General features: G+C 35.6%; 1 protein-coding gene across 1 annotated transcript; it reads left to right on the top strand.

Moving 5' to 3' along the window:
- The first annotated feature begins 793 nt into the window (after window positions 1–793).
- LOC144970792 (N-acetylneuraminate lyase B-like) lies at window positions 794–12,744 on the top strand. The gene is made up of 10 exons (XM_078910803.1): window positions 794–951; window positions 2,497–2,570; window positions 3,753–3,823; window positions 4,873–4,966; window positions 5,822–5,879; window positions 6,384–6,459; window positions 7,819–7,911; window positions 8,697–8,851; window positions 10,154–10,325; window positions 10,908–12,744. Exons 2-10 carry the CDS (start codon window positions 2,509–2,511, stop codon window positions 11,084–11,086), a joined length of 960 nt encoding a protein of 319 aa, XP_078766929.1. The 5' UTR covers window positions 794–951; window positions 2,497–2,508; the 3' UTR covers window positions 11,087–12,744.
- Window positions 12,745–14,604: the final 1,860 nt, after the last annotated feature.

Here is a 14,604-nt window from a genome sequence, read left to right as displayed (position 1 = left end):
ATTAAAATTTATTTCTAATTTCACCAATTTTTGGAGTAAACACACAGTTCTTAGTATCAAACCTATTGTAAATTTGACGCTGATCACGAATCCGACGTGAAAACAGCGAAAATCCGAAAAAAATTGTCCACTTTTTTATACTGCCCCGCCCCCGATCGCCGATCGCCTAAAAAATATCTCCCCGTATGTGGGCAAAAATCATCTGCGATAAACGCAGGGATCGGGTCACAGCGATAGGTCATCCGTCCCGCTATCAGCGGATGTCGGCGTCTATGGGGGGCTTAAGTAAGGAGTAAGAACTTAAGTAGGCATCGAATAGTCCTAGAACAGGGTTGCCAGTTTGGCATCCTTAATGCCAACACCCAAAAGCCAATATTTTAAAATTCGTTTGGCATATTATCATAATACCTTCAACTCTGCTTCTATTTGGAAGGGGATATGTAAGAGGAGGTCATTTGATAACTAGTTTATTATTAATTACATCAGAATAATTACACAAATCTATATATCTACCCATAGTTTAGGTATTTCCCTGCGGAAAAAGTCATAAAAGTTGCCTTCTCCAATGGAAAGTAAAAATTAAAAAGTTATTTATCTGTATAACATTACGTTTTTACCAATAATTTAACTTAAGTTATGTCAACATATAGAGAATATCACGTAGCCTACATACAAGTAATTTTATATTTTTCTAGCGTTCTTTTTGTTGCATTTTTACATTTGATAAAAATCGACAAGCACACGTTGTTTTTCAAAATCTATCTGGTAACTTTTATCTTGAGTCAATCTAAGCATAGATAATGTTTAACAGCCAGCAGTCATGGTTACACATATCAAATAAGTGTGCTGAACCTAGACAGAGGACAATCTGTGTCTGTGTTTGCAAATAAAAAAGAAGCATCGTGCGTTTTTATTGGAAAATATTTAGCCTTTACTGGAGTTATACAACAGGTGGGTGAAATGGCACAAGTCTTTATGAAGAATATATCAGATTGCTTAACTAATAAGACTGTATGCAATGTTCTTGTGGCTTTCGTCTGTCACTCTCAGAGTCTTTGCGCCTGGTAAAGTCAGAAGTGGCAGCGCCAGACGTGGCTGGACAGGCCAATTTGTGAGCTGAAGATCATTCATGTTGCAAATGGCAGCAGGTGAATCCCTCGCAATTCTCCCGGAACTGCCACTGATGCTGATGCTGACCTCTGTCGTCTGCGTTGCCATTCCTCCTTCCACTGATCCACTCTTCTACTCTCACACAACGTTATGCTGTTCACTGTGAGCCTATTAGGAAATGTGAATTTGCCCGTTGCCACCAGGATGGTTATACGTGACCCATCCCCTCAATCTGGTTCGTAATACGTTGGGATGATCAGACCCCGATAGATAAAGTACAATAATAGAATGGAATAGGAGCTTCAATTTAATTTACGGAGGCAGATGATGTTCACTTTTCGGGTTTCCCCCTAGTCAACAGAGCACGATGAGTGAGACACTAAAGACGTTTAGTAAGCAATACACGATGAATGAAAAGCTAAAAACAAATTCGTCTTTAATGTCTCTTGCATCGTGTTTTAGTTGACAAAGGGAAAACCCGTACGTTCACATCATCTGTCTTCGTAAACTGGATTGAAGCGTCCATTCTATATTTTTATTGTTATTCATTTCTTCGAGCTTCAAACAGCAATATTCAATTGTTTTTGACCCCGAAAAGTGAATTTAAAGCTAAAATGCTGAGAAATATGTATCTTTTTTAACTTCAAGAAACGTAATTCCCTGCTAAAAGTTTCATAATTTTTCTGGCTGTCGACAGAAATAAAATAAAAGTCCCAATAACTCACCCGGTAGAGCACTAGCTTCACACGGAAAGGGACCGAGATCGATCACGTGTGAAGTTGAGATTCTTTTTTCTTCTGATTCCCTGATCCACCCATCAATCTGTAATTAGGTAGATGGGTCTATACGCTCTGACGGAAAGAACTTTACGATGGACTAGCGTCCTATCCAAAGGGTAGCAAGCAATTGCTATTGGTCGTTTCATGCTATAGAAACCGGGATTAAGACCGGCTCTATGACGTTGAAAGACCAAAATGAAAGGATAGTAAATGCCCTAATTAAAAAAAATAATAATTGAGCTTTTATATAGCGTAATATCCACTAAACGTGCTCAAAGTGCTTTACAAGGTGTCCCTGGTCAATAGCAACATTTAACATGTAGAACGGGACGCGACGCCTGTTTGGCGATATTACAATTTTTTTGGACAAAGACAACGCTGTTAACGGCCAGGTACTCATTTTACACCTGAGTACGGTGAGAGAATGTGAGTAAAGAGCTTTCTCCAAAGACTCAACTATGCGCCGAGCGAGGCTCAAACCCAGGACCTTCCGATCCGAAAGCGAGTGCCATACCACAAGACCACATAGCCGCAAACAAAAACTCTTAACTTAAGTTCAAGAAGCCTTAGCGTGTGATTTGAGTCAAACTTGTTTAAATTTCAACAGGTCGTGTCCAACATGGAATCGTTCAAAGTGAAAGGTCTGGTGTGTGCGTCATTTACTCCCTTTGACGATGATGGGTAAGCGATGTGTGTACTTATTTACAGGTCTGATAAACTAACTATGTTGTTATGGTCTCATCTTTGCAATAAAAATACTCTCAGACCAGCTCAACGTATTGTCTATTACAACCATATTATTAAATGTCTATGGTTACCAGACCTGATAATAACTGCACGTAGTGGGTGAGCTACATAACAATCTTCTGCTCGTAGTGGCAGTTGGCAAGTTTTGGAGGGTTCTAAAAAAATTTGTTTTAGGTTTGTTTGCTTTTGTTTTTGGTTTTGGTTTATGCTATGTTACATTTATTTATTTTCTGTTTGTTTGTTTATTTTTCTTCATTTTTGTTTTGTTTTGCTTTTGGTTCGTTTTTGTTTTTTTTGTGGGTTTTTTTTTTTTTTTTTTTTTTTTTGGGGGGGGGGGGGGAGAGGGGCTTGTTTGTTTTTTGTTTGTTTGTTTTGTTTTGTTTTGATTTGTTTTTGTTTTGTATTTTTTGTTATTGTTGTTTTGTTTTGTCTTTGTTTTGTTTTTTTGCTTAGTTGTTTGTTTGTTTGTTTTTTGTTTTCTTTTTTAAATTTTTTTCTTGTTCTTGGGACTCTGCTTCCTTTTACTGTTTCATAATCAGTGTACTTCATCCGTGCTTTACATTGGATTTGTATTCAATATGTAAACTACCGAATGGACAGAATGAAAAGTGAAGAGGTAGTGTAATAGTAGTAGTAGTAGTAGTAGTAGTAGTAGTAGTAGTAGTAGTAGTAGTAGTAGTGGTAGAAGTAGTAGTAGTAGTGGTAGTAGTAGTAGTAGTAGTAGTAGTAGTAGTAGTAGTAGTAGTAGTAGTAGTAGTAGTAGTAGTAGCAGTCGTAGTAGCAGTAGTAATAGTAGAAGTATAGTAATTATATATTATCAGTAATATCACCATGCATTATCTTTATTTTATCATCATCATTGTCGTTGTCAATATCAATAATTAAATATCATTTTATTATTGATAGTATCGTTATCACTATAAAATCATTGTTTTCATTATCCTTTTTACTATTATTAGTATTTTTACTGTAATTGTTATTCTATTGTTATATTGATATCATTATCATAAACAGTCCTGAACATCATCATCATCATCATCATAATAATAATAATCGTCATCATCATCATCATCATCATCATCATCATCATCATCATCATCATCGTCGTCGTTTCAGGAATTTAAATCTGTCAGTGTTAGACCCATACCAAAAGTACCTTATAGACAATGGTATCAAACACATGTACCGTAAGTAACCGCCATTATGTTTTTCTACCTTTTTTGTTTCACTATCAATACATGTTATAGTTTAAATGGATAGTTATCTTTCAATCTAAGGTTCACTCATTATAAAAGTGTGGCAACTTACACGTTAATCAAAATTTGTAATCGATTTTACTAAGTTTAAATCTTAATATTCAACTATATATTCTTATAAGGATTTGCTAATTTTTCATCAAGATTTCATCTCTAGTTTGAGATTTCGTGTTTTGAAAGTGGAACAAGGAACGAAAGCATAACAACCACATTTTTCATCTTCCAAAAACAAGCCAGTATGTCATTAGGTGATTTTACAAAATAATAAGATAAAAGCATATTTCATAACTCATGTAAAACGTTCTAATATGAAACAAAGGATTTATAATTTCAATTTATTTCACTTTTATTTCCTATAGCAACATGATCTCTGTTTTATGTTTAGGGTTTTTTCTGTACCAGAAAATTTCATTTCGATACTCAATTACTCTGTGGACAAACTCTTTTCATTGCAATGGCATACCCTTTCTAGAAAATGACCATTTGCTAGTCATTGAAGTTTATAAAATATCTTCATTGACTCCTCTTTAAAATAAAAATAAAACTAAACAAAGACCGGCACATCAGGCATTGTTGTATTGATTTTTTTATTCCTGAACCACAAAACTTTTTTTTAACCCATTGAAATTTCGAAATATAGTCAACAAATTCGGTTTCATGAAAACCATGACATTGAGATTGATAACCAACATATAACCTTGCCTACGTTATCATATAGATTTTATAAGAAGAAGAAGAAGAAGGAGGAGGAGGAGGAGGAGGAGGAGGAGGAGGAGGAGAGAGGGGAGAGGGGAGGAGAGGAGAGAGGAGAAAGAGAGAAGAGAAGAAGAAGAAGAAGAAGAAGAAGAAGAAGAAGAAGAAGGCGACTAATATGTTCCATATTTCAAATTGTGTGAGATAATCATTTGGCGACGTAATTAATCTGTTATAAAATAAAATAAAACCGGTTATCTTATTTCAACATTATGCAAACTTTTCAGTGAATGGCTCGACTGGGGAAGGGACATCACTCACGGTTGATGAAAGGAAGCAGATTACTAACAAATGGATGGAGTTGTCTCGCTTGCCAGGGAGGTACATAGGATGAAAGATTCAATTTAAATCTTTTTTTTTTTAACTAGTACGTTTATATAGCGCATTATCCACTAAACGTGCTCAAAGAGCGTTACAATGGGCCCCTAGCAGACACACTTAACATGTAGGACGAGACATGACGCCTGTTTGGCGACATTACAATTTTTTCAAAGACAACGCTTTTTGCGTACGATGAGAGAATGTGAGTAAAAAGCCTTTTCCAAGGACTCAACAACATCCGCCAACCAGATTAAACATACCAACACACAAAACTGTGTGTAACCATTAACGTTTATAGTCTGATTGATATAATTTAGTTAAAATAATCTCTAACTCGATGCCTAAAAATAATAACAAAGAGCTGGGTGATGCCAATTTCGGTCCCGCTATTGGTACAGGTGAGTTATACTATTTGAAAGCATACCATCTATAGAAGGAACGAAATGGAACTCACACAGCTCTTTGTTATTGTTTTCAGAAAGCCATTTTGGTGATTAGTTCTCATAATTAGATCAATCAGACTATAAACGTTCAAGGTTACACACGTTTTGTCATGTGTAATTGTATCTTATAACCGGCTGGCGGATGATGTGAGCATTTTACCTAAACGCACCGTCAATAGATGGATGATGTACTTCAAAGTATTTCAAAGTATGAAGTATTTCAAATATCATCCGCCCCGCTCCACCACCCCCCCCCCCCTCCCCCTCCCACCTCCCTCTCCTCTTTCATGACACCAATGGTGACCAATGACGTGGTCAATATCAATGGGTTAAAAGATGCTTAAATAATCCTTTTATTCTTTATATCTACATGTAGATTTTATGTGATATTCTTTTCTTTTTTTTTCAAAAGAGAAATGACCATTTTTGTCCAAGTTGGGGGTGGTAGTTTCAAGGACGTACAAGAACTGGTGAGTTGAAATACTGGGTGGTACTCTACTCTCGAATCGACTCCGTTAAAAACCTGCCTCAAGGCATCGTCTCTTAATCAGTGGGGACTTGCCACCTATCCAACATGTACCCGTTGTGGTCAAGAGAGTTTTGTTATTGCGTGAAACGGCTAATATTAATATTAATTGCTTGCTACCCTTTGGATAGGGTATTCAGCGGTCAATTGGCTTGAATAATCCATCAAATGATATAGTATGATATGATATGATATTTTCATTTATCATAGTTTATTAGAGAAAATATATTGTTTCGGTTTGTGAGGTATTTAGATTGTTTTGGGTTTTTTGGAGGAGAGGGGGGGGGGGGGGGGGGATTGTAAAACAAATTGATATGTAAACGTAATTTCAAGAGCATTTTCAAACATTTAAAAGTAACAACTAACATGTGCAAGACAGTTGTCAAAATATTATTTTCGATTTGTAAAGTTGAATGATATCTTATTTTAAGCCTTCTTCTTTCAACAGACAAAACACGCCGTCAAACTGGGCGTCGATGCAGTTTCAACTCTTCCCCCTCTGTATTTCTCTCCAACCAATGTCGGTATGAACTTTTTATTGTTATCCCTTATACATTTGTTTTGCAGATAATCGGGCGAATTTGTGAACGAATTTATATAACATAATTTAACTCAACCTCCGCGATCGTAAACTGACATAGATATGTGTGGAATATAATAAAATAAACAAGACAACACGGATATGAGTTTCTGCTTCAGCACGCTCTTAGAGCTAGCCTCCTTTTTTTTTAATTTATTACTTTTTCTTGTGTGATGAACTATTAATTTACCTATAATCATTTCACTGTCCCAAAGTATTCCTGGCGTTTATAATACGATTTAAATGACTTAAAACTCTCGTAATCGCCACTGAACTTGTGAAAGGTTACTGGATATCTTGAGATCTGGTGGAAGTTAAAGAAAGGAGCCGGTCACTTTATTGTGCCATGTCAGTGACGATACAGGAGTATAGAGGGAAATGTGTGAGTCACTGATTATGTCCCTTGGTTGTGCCCATCATTGTGAACACAATAAGAAGGACAACTCTCATAGAAACAAGGTTTCGAATGTCTTGATGACTATTTATTAGAAGTAATCAAAGCTCAAAAATCACACGACTCAGTATAAACAATTATTAACGACAATACTAACAAGTCCTGTATATTTGGGTCCTTGTGAATATTACTCAGTCAATAGGATTCAATAATCGGATGTCACATCCGCACAGCAAACAGCAGCTTGGTTCTAAAAAAAGAAAATCAGTACTCTTTATTCTTCGTGATGACTCTAACTTTTTCACATGTCATGTGACCAGAATTTATAAAAATCAAAACATGATTTTCTCCACTGGATACACTTTTATGCTCGTCGGAGAAGTATTTTATAAGGGCGGTGATGGAGATAATGGCGTCCGCCCTTGTTCTGATAGTTTAGAATCAGTTACTATGAGTCATTACGAGGGAAGTGACGTCACGACTGTTGAACCCTATTGTCAAGGGTCTGAAGTAGGTAGCAAACGAATTTATTCTATATGTGACCCCCCCCCCCCACCCCCCATCAATGCGGTATAATGTCGATGAACCTGTGACTAAGTTTTAATACATTATGAAACTTTAATTATGCACTGTCATTGGGGAAAGTGATTCTGGTTTCTAAACTTTTAAAAAGAAAAGAATATATAAACTTCTAAAACTAATTAAAGTCACTTTTACTTTATAAACTCATCTCTTTTTAGTAGGTTCATGTCGACTTAATACCAGTTTGGCGCTGTTATTCACATATTATACTTTTCTAGCAAAACAATGATCGATATTTATTTTAAAAACGAGTCCAGCTTTATTTTCGTTCACTTCTTGCCTAGGAATGCATAGAACTTAAACAGATATGTTACTTTACATTAACAGATGAACTTGTAGACTACTGCAGAGCTGTCGGGGAGCTGGCCCCTAACACACCACTGTACTACTACCATATACCTGATCGTACAAATGTTGTTTGTAAGTAATTTGTTCTGAGAATTTGTGTCAGACAAATTTTTAAACATCTATAAACTATTTTTTTTTTTAATATCTAAAACAAAACAAAATATAATTAGTCCCGATTGTTGAAGTGGTAGAGTAAGATTTACACGTTAACTTGGTTAATTCGAATCTTCTAAGTCGTTTTATTTTCTGTCCCACACTCACTTATATTTAGCAGCTATTGATTTACTGGGTCTAAGTTGATCTGGCGGCTAGCACTTTAAATACACCAGAATCCTATCCAAGGATTAGCAATTGTTTCTGTTTGTTTAACGCAAAAGAAATTATCTAGATCTAGGTCAAAACTTAACTTTATTAGAGTTTTGCACCAAAACAAAACCTACTTGAGCTTTTTTTTTTTTTTAGCTTTTATATAGGACAATATACACTAAACGTGCTAAAAGCACTTTACAAAGGGTCCCTGACCAGCAACAACACGTAATAAGTAGAATGAGACATGACCCTTGTTAGGTAATAACGCAATTTCTTTTTCGGACAGAGACAACGCTGTTAACGGTCAGGTACTTATTTTACACTTGAGTACGATGAGAGAATATAAGTAAAGAGCCTTTTCCAAGGACTCAATTATTCGCCGAGCGAGGCTCGAACTCAGAACCTTCCGATCCGAAAGCGAGTGTCATAATACAAGACCGCACAATACGTCGTTTTCAAAGATGGTCAGGATCTTTTTTTTCAGTGTCCCATGTCACTTAAAATGCAATTTCTTCAGTCATTGCATTATCATATTTATATATTATCAGACAACATGGAAGAATTCCTCCAGAAGTGTGCTAAGAAGGTTCCATCTTTACGGGGCATCAAATACACTAGCAAAGACCTCTACGAGGGCAGTAAATGCCTGAGAACTCTTGATGCCAATGGAGTTCCCTATGATATTCTCTATGGCAGGGACGAGGTAAGTAAACCAGATGCTCAAATGAAATGATTAGCATGGTTACTATCTACACTATTATAACATACGATAAAAGATTAAAATAACATTTTGGGAGTATATTATTGTAATAATGATAGATTTGTGAAAGATCGTTTTCTGTTGTTGGCCCAAAATTTAGGAATCATCAGGTCAAAGTGCCCGAAATACTTAAGAAGTTGGCACTTTTTACTAGCATTTATAGAGCGCAATATTCACTAAACGTGCTCAAAGCGCTTCACAAGGGGTCGCTAGCCAACAGCAACATTTAACATGTATGGCGAGACAAAGCGCTTGCGAGGCGATATTACAATTTTTGGAGACAAAGACAACGCTGTTAACGGCAACGGTCAGGTACTCATTTTACACCTGAGTACGATGAGAGAATGTGAGTAAAGAGGACTCAACTATGCGCCGCTCAGAGCGGGTCCCGAACCCCGTACCTTCCGATCCGAAGGCGAAAGCCATACCACTAGACCACATAGCGGCTGAGCACTTGAATGGATTTGTTCGCTATATACATTCATTGATTATGTTATGTTTTAATCCCCCGTGATCGATATCGTGAGCCTACATTTGCGAGTTATATTTGTGCTTTTTTAAAAATATTACTCTTATTCATGATGTCTGCGTATCTCAGCTCGTTAGTCAAACAAATCCTTGTTCTCTTCTCTTACTACGTTTCATTAAACCCTAATTCTTGAGCCTAAAGAGGTTTCCACATGACACCGTTTTCTACTCTCTCCAAACCACGTAAGATCAACCATTTAATATTTTTTTTAATAGAAGATGTTAAGTGTATCTAATACTTTTAGAGAAAGTATCTTACATAATCAAAAACAATTGCAATTGAAAATATAGAATTCTTGAATTTTTGTGTTTTGAATTTCAAACTTGTTCTCTCAATCCTGGTGCGATCTTTGGAGAGTTCCATTATTGGGATCAAGCGTCAAAATCTATGTTGTTATTTTTTATTACTGTATTTGTTATTATTAAGATGGGTGAGACAGGATATGTATATTTCCTGTATTCTTTTAAAAGAATTACAAAGAATAGGCATTCTACATTACTATAATGATGTGCTATTAAACTCGGGTTTTCCTCATAATAAAATATTTTATTTGTTGACCTTACATAATCTTGCGAGAATCTGATATTGTCAACATGTGCAAAGCCTCTCTTTGTCAGCGTATTTCTAATTTTTCATCTTTACCGGACCAAAAAGTCGATAAACCCTTGAAACAAAATTAATACTTCATTTTCCTTTAAACTTTAATGTGTCTACAGCAAGTCCTCTCAGCGTTTGCCATTGGTTTCCAAGGAGCGATCGGTTCCACTTTTAACTTCATGCCCAAACTGTACGGCTGCCTGAAACATGAGTATGAAAATAAAGAGATGGAGAATGCCCAATATTACCAACATAAAAGTGTGGACGTTATCAAGCTGATGTTTGAATATGGCAAGACATTTACTTATAAAACTATTTCAATGACATCTAATTTCTAAAATAACTTTCGTACCAATACACTTTTCGAGCCTCGCTCGCGGCTAACGGAATGAAGTTTATCTTGAGTGCGAAAATGACTAATAATGCTTGCTACCTCTTAAATGAGACTTTGGTCAATGATAACTAATCATACTTCTCAATCGTCATCGTTGCTAATTACTACTACTACTACTACTACTACTACTACTACTACTACTACTACTACTACTACTACTACTACTACTACTACTACTACTACTACTACTACTACTACTACTACTACTAAATACTAATGCTACTACTACTACTACTACTATACTACTACTACTACTACTACTACTACTACTACTCTACTACTACTACTACTACTACTACTACTACTACTACTACTACTACTTACTACTATTGCTACTGCTACTACTACTACGACTACTACTACTACTACTACTACTACTACTACTAATAATAATAATAATAATAATAATAATAATAATAATAATAATAATAATAATAATAATCCTACTATTTAATGTCATTGTTTTAACCCTACCACAGGTTCCAGACTCGGTGGCATTATGGCAGCCCAAAAAGCCATCATGGAAGCCATAGACATCAAGGTCGGGCCTCCCCGATATCCCATGAAACCTCTCGACTCTGACGTCAAAAAAGAATTCGTTAGACGACTCAAAAATCTCGGAGTGTTTGATGAACGTTACACATGTGTAGGAAAATAACTAAAACAGTGAAACTTTCAGTCTGTTGATTGAAGATATCTGAGACCCATCACTCCAAAACAGTACAAAGTCAAAAATTCTAGCATAAATCAAAGTTATAGTATATAGGTTTTAAATGTAATTAATCGTCTCAAAACGATATCATAATAGGGTGAATCAAATGTTTAAACCGATGTTAAAATGAATTCTCTATGTCTGTGGCTTAAACATTAAACACAGTACTCGCTGAATTCCAACACGCCGCTATGCTACACGACACGCAGGAGTATGGTAACCAAATTTGATCTGTATTAATTATAGTAATTCGTTACCGCGCATTTCGGCACGCTCGGATTATAGCACGCCTTTTGGCTTCATCGAAAGCGTGTTAGAATCTAGCGAGTACTGTCTTAAGCTTTACTAAATGAAGTTAAGTTTAAACAAATACCGTCAATAAGGAGAATAAATTTACTGTTTCAAAGTTTAGATAACATAAATGTCCTAGTTATCATTATTTTTACTTGCAACTCAACAGTCTCCACTCCGACATAATTCCAGAATGATGAGATCAGACATTTGTAAGACTTTCTAGAAGATTGACGAGATAGTGTAACAACCAGACATTTGTGAGACTTTCTAGAAGATTGACGAGATAGTGTAACAACCACATTTGTAAGACTTTCTAGAAAATTGACGAGATAGTGTAACAATAGACATTTTCATTTGTAAGACTTTCTATATGTAGGGTTCCAAGAGTATAAGATTCATGTCTCGTCCTACGAGTTAAGTGTTTCTGTTGGCTCGAGACCCCTTGTAAAGCGCTTTGAGCACGTTTAGTAGATATTGCACTATATGACCCAGTTTAGTTTAAAGTTCACTTATTGGAGTGCTCTACTTACGTGTGAAGGTAATGTCCATTCACGAATTGCGTAGAGATTTTCTTTTTCTTTTTTTACATTTCTCTATTTTCCAAACAATAGTGTTTGGATTGTTGGGTTTGTTTGACTTGGCGTAGAGTATTTTGCATAAGCAAGCATCCTACCGAGAGCACCGCAAGAAATTGTTACCGTCCAATATACACAGCAGAACCAGGCTTAAATTTATTCATGGAATCCCCTAAGCTATCGAAATAAAAGGGTGCCTCAATCGAAGCGTTTTAAAAATATATTTTTAAATTTTATCTATTTTTGTTGTTGTGTTGTTGTTGTTGTTGTTGTGTTGTTGTTGTTGTTGTTGTTGTTGTTGTTGTTCGGAACTGTTTAGTCCCTGGAAAAGACTCTTTACTCACATTCTCTCACCGTATTCAGGTGCAAAATGAGTACCTGGCCGTTAACAACGCTGCCTCTGTCCGAAAAAAAAAATGTAATATCACCCATTAACAGGCGTCATGTCTCGTCCTACATGTTAATTATCGGTATTGGCCAGGGACCCCTTGTAAAGCGCTTTGAGCACGTTTAGTGGATTTTGCGTTGTATAAAAGCTCAATAGAACTGTAATTATTTACATGTTTCCACTTGACCAAATAGATAGATGAAACTCTGACTAATTTTATACAGTTTTGAAGAATGGGTCACATATTACAGACAACGGATACATAATGCTTTTTATTGTGTAGTTTTCAGGACGCATCATAAAGTGAATAAAGTATATATAATGTTTATTAATAGATAAACAACTTTGATTTGTACTTGAGTTATTATTGATTGATACGTTTTATGTCTTGAGTTGTATAAATCAAATTTTAATGATCTCATTACGAATAATCAAATGTAGCATCAATATTAGCTGCATGCAGCTGTACAAGCTGGGTTTTTGGGGGGTTTTTGTTGTTGTTGATTTAATGATTATTTAAATATCTATTGTTTATTGGGTTTTGTTAAACTTTCCTCCCTTTTTTGCCGTATCGTCGTTGCTGATCTTACCGGTTTTGTTGCGGGTTTTTTTTCTGCAGCTGCTGTTGTTATTGTTGTTGTTGTTGTTGATGATGATGATGATGATGATGATGATGATGATGATGATGATGATGATGATGATGATGATGAGGGGGGGGGGAAACACATCCCCTTACAGTGAGAACGTCAACATATCATTGCGCATGCATCTCTCTTATCAACTTAGGAAATCTATCGTTTGGTTAATGAGATATCACTGGCTAATTATATTTGAGAAATCACTTTTCAAAATCTTATTATATGCATACTTTTATAAAATACAAATATTATAACCAATAAACTTATTTTGATGAAAAGTTCACAGTGATGCACCAATTAAATCGTTTCTCAGCCATCTTTTAGTCGCAGTTACCGAACCGTGAAGTCAGTGATTTCTACGGCGGATATTCTTAATCTTGGGTCCATTCCTTATTATTTTTCATTCTTTGCAACACATCACTGTGGACTTTTCAACAATATAAGCTTATTGGTTATATTTATATTTTATAAAAAAATATGTATATAATAACATTTTGAAAGGTGATTTCTCAAATATTGTGATATCTCGTTAACCAAAATAGATCTCATTGGTAAAGAGAGCTGCGCAAGCGATGTAATTCTCTCTAGGGTGTGGGAAAACACATTATCGTGCAATAACAGATACTCGCAAGCTCGTAGTGTTATTGGGCACCATAAAATTAACTCGTTTAATATATACAAAGAAATGAAATAATTGTATATCATTCCTATCTAAACAGAGATCATTGAGCGTAAAAATATCAATTGGATTTAATAAAATGATTTACAAGGGAGATAATCCTATCCAAAGTGCCTGAAAATGGTCGCGTAACTTTAACAGGAGATGTAATCCACTAAATATAAAGTATAATTTACAGAAAGTCACAGATGGGTTGCATCTCTTGAACTTAATTTTTTATATTACTTATGGGATGCAACCTAGGCTACCATGCAACTCATCTAAGGCATTAATTTGTGCTTTTATATTTACTTGATTAAATCCCTAATAGCTTATTTGTCCCCTTTTATCACTTGGAAAAGGATTATTTTCCTTTACTTTTCAAATTTCTGAGACCCCGGTAACTGATTCCGAATAGTGGTCATGTTTGTGACGTGAGTTTTACCAGATGGGTTCCCTCCACCCCTTTCTTCCCAGGTTCCTGACACTACAACATCTTCCACCTAAAGCTATAAAGGATGTGTGTATGTTGGTCAAATTGGATGATCCAGTGATATAATAAGTTGGCTTTGCCATTTCTTTTTGATTGATTTGAATTTGATTTTAAAGGTTTTACGGCGATTGCGACAATACACAATTTAGGTCATATCAGCGCCAGTAAAAAGAGGACAATGGAATAGTCAAAATATTCTAGATTTACAATCAAAGCATCCAAGAAAAATTAAGACAAATGGGAATTGATTCTAATAGGGAACGGATGTAGATTCCAAGAGCATACCATCATGTACTTTGTTTTGTTCTTAAGGGTTTTACGGCTCTTGCCGTATTTAGGTTATATCAGCGCAAGTAAAAAGGAAGAAAATGAGATAGTAAAAAGCTCTAGAATTACATACAATTAAAGCACCCAAGAA

This window comes from Berghia stephanieae, chromosome 4, assembly GCF_034508935.2.
Source record: "Berghia stephanieae isolate SIO BIC M18660-M18661 chromosome 4, UCSD_Bste_1.3, whole genome shotgun sequence".
NCBI classification, from domain to species: domain Eukaryota; kingdom Metazoa; phylum Mollusca; class Gastropoda; order Nudibranchia; family Aeolidiidae; genus Berghia; species Berghia stephanieae.
The sequence above is the reverse complement of the archived record's forward strand: the minus strand, read 5'-3'. Positions and strand labels throughout refer to the sequence as shown.

Bases quoted from the DNA above. Each gene is read 5' to 3' on its own strand.
- LOC144970792 (XM_078910803.1), top strand. From the start codon at position 2,509: ATGGAATCGTTCAAAGTGAAAGGTCTGGTGTGTGCGTCATTTACTCCC. The intron at 2,571-3,752 runs GTAAGCGATGTG...TCGTCGTTTCAG, and splicing joins ACTCCCTTTGACGATGATGG to GAATTTAAATCTGTCAGTGT. The intron at 5,880-6,383 runs GTGAGTTGAAAT...TTCTTTCAACAG, and splicing joins TCAAGGACGTACAAGAACTG to ACAAAACACGCCGTCAAACT.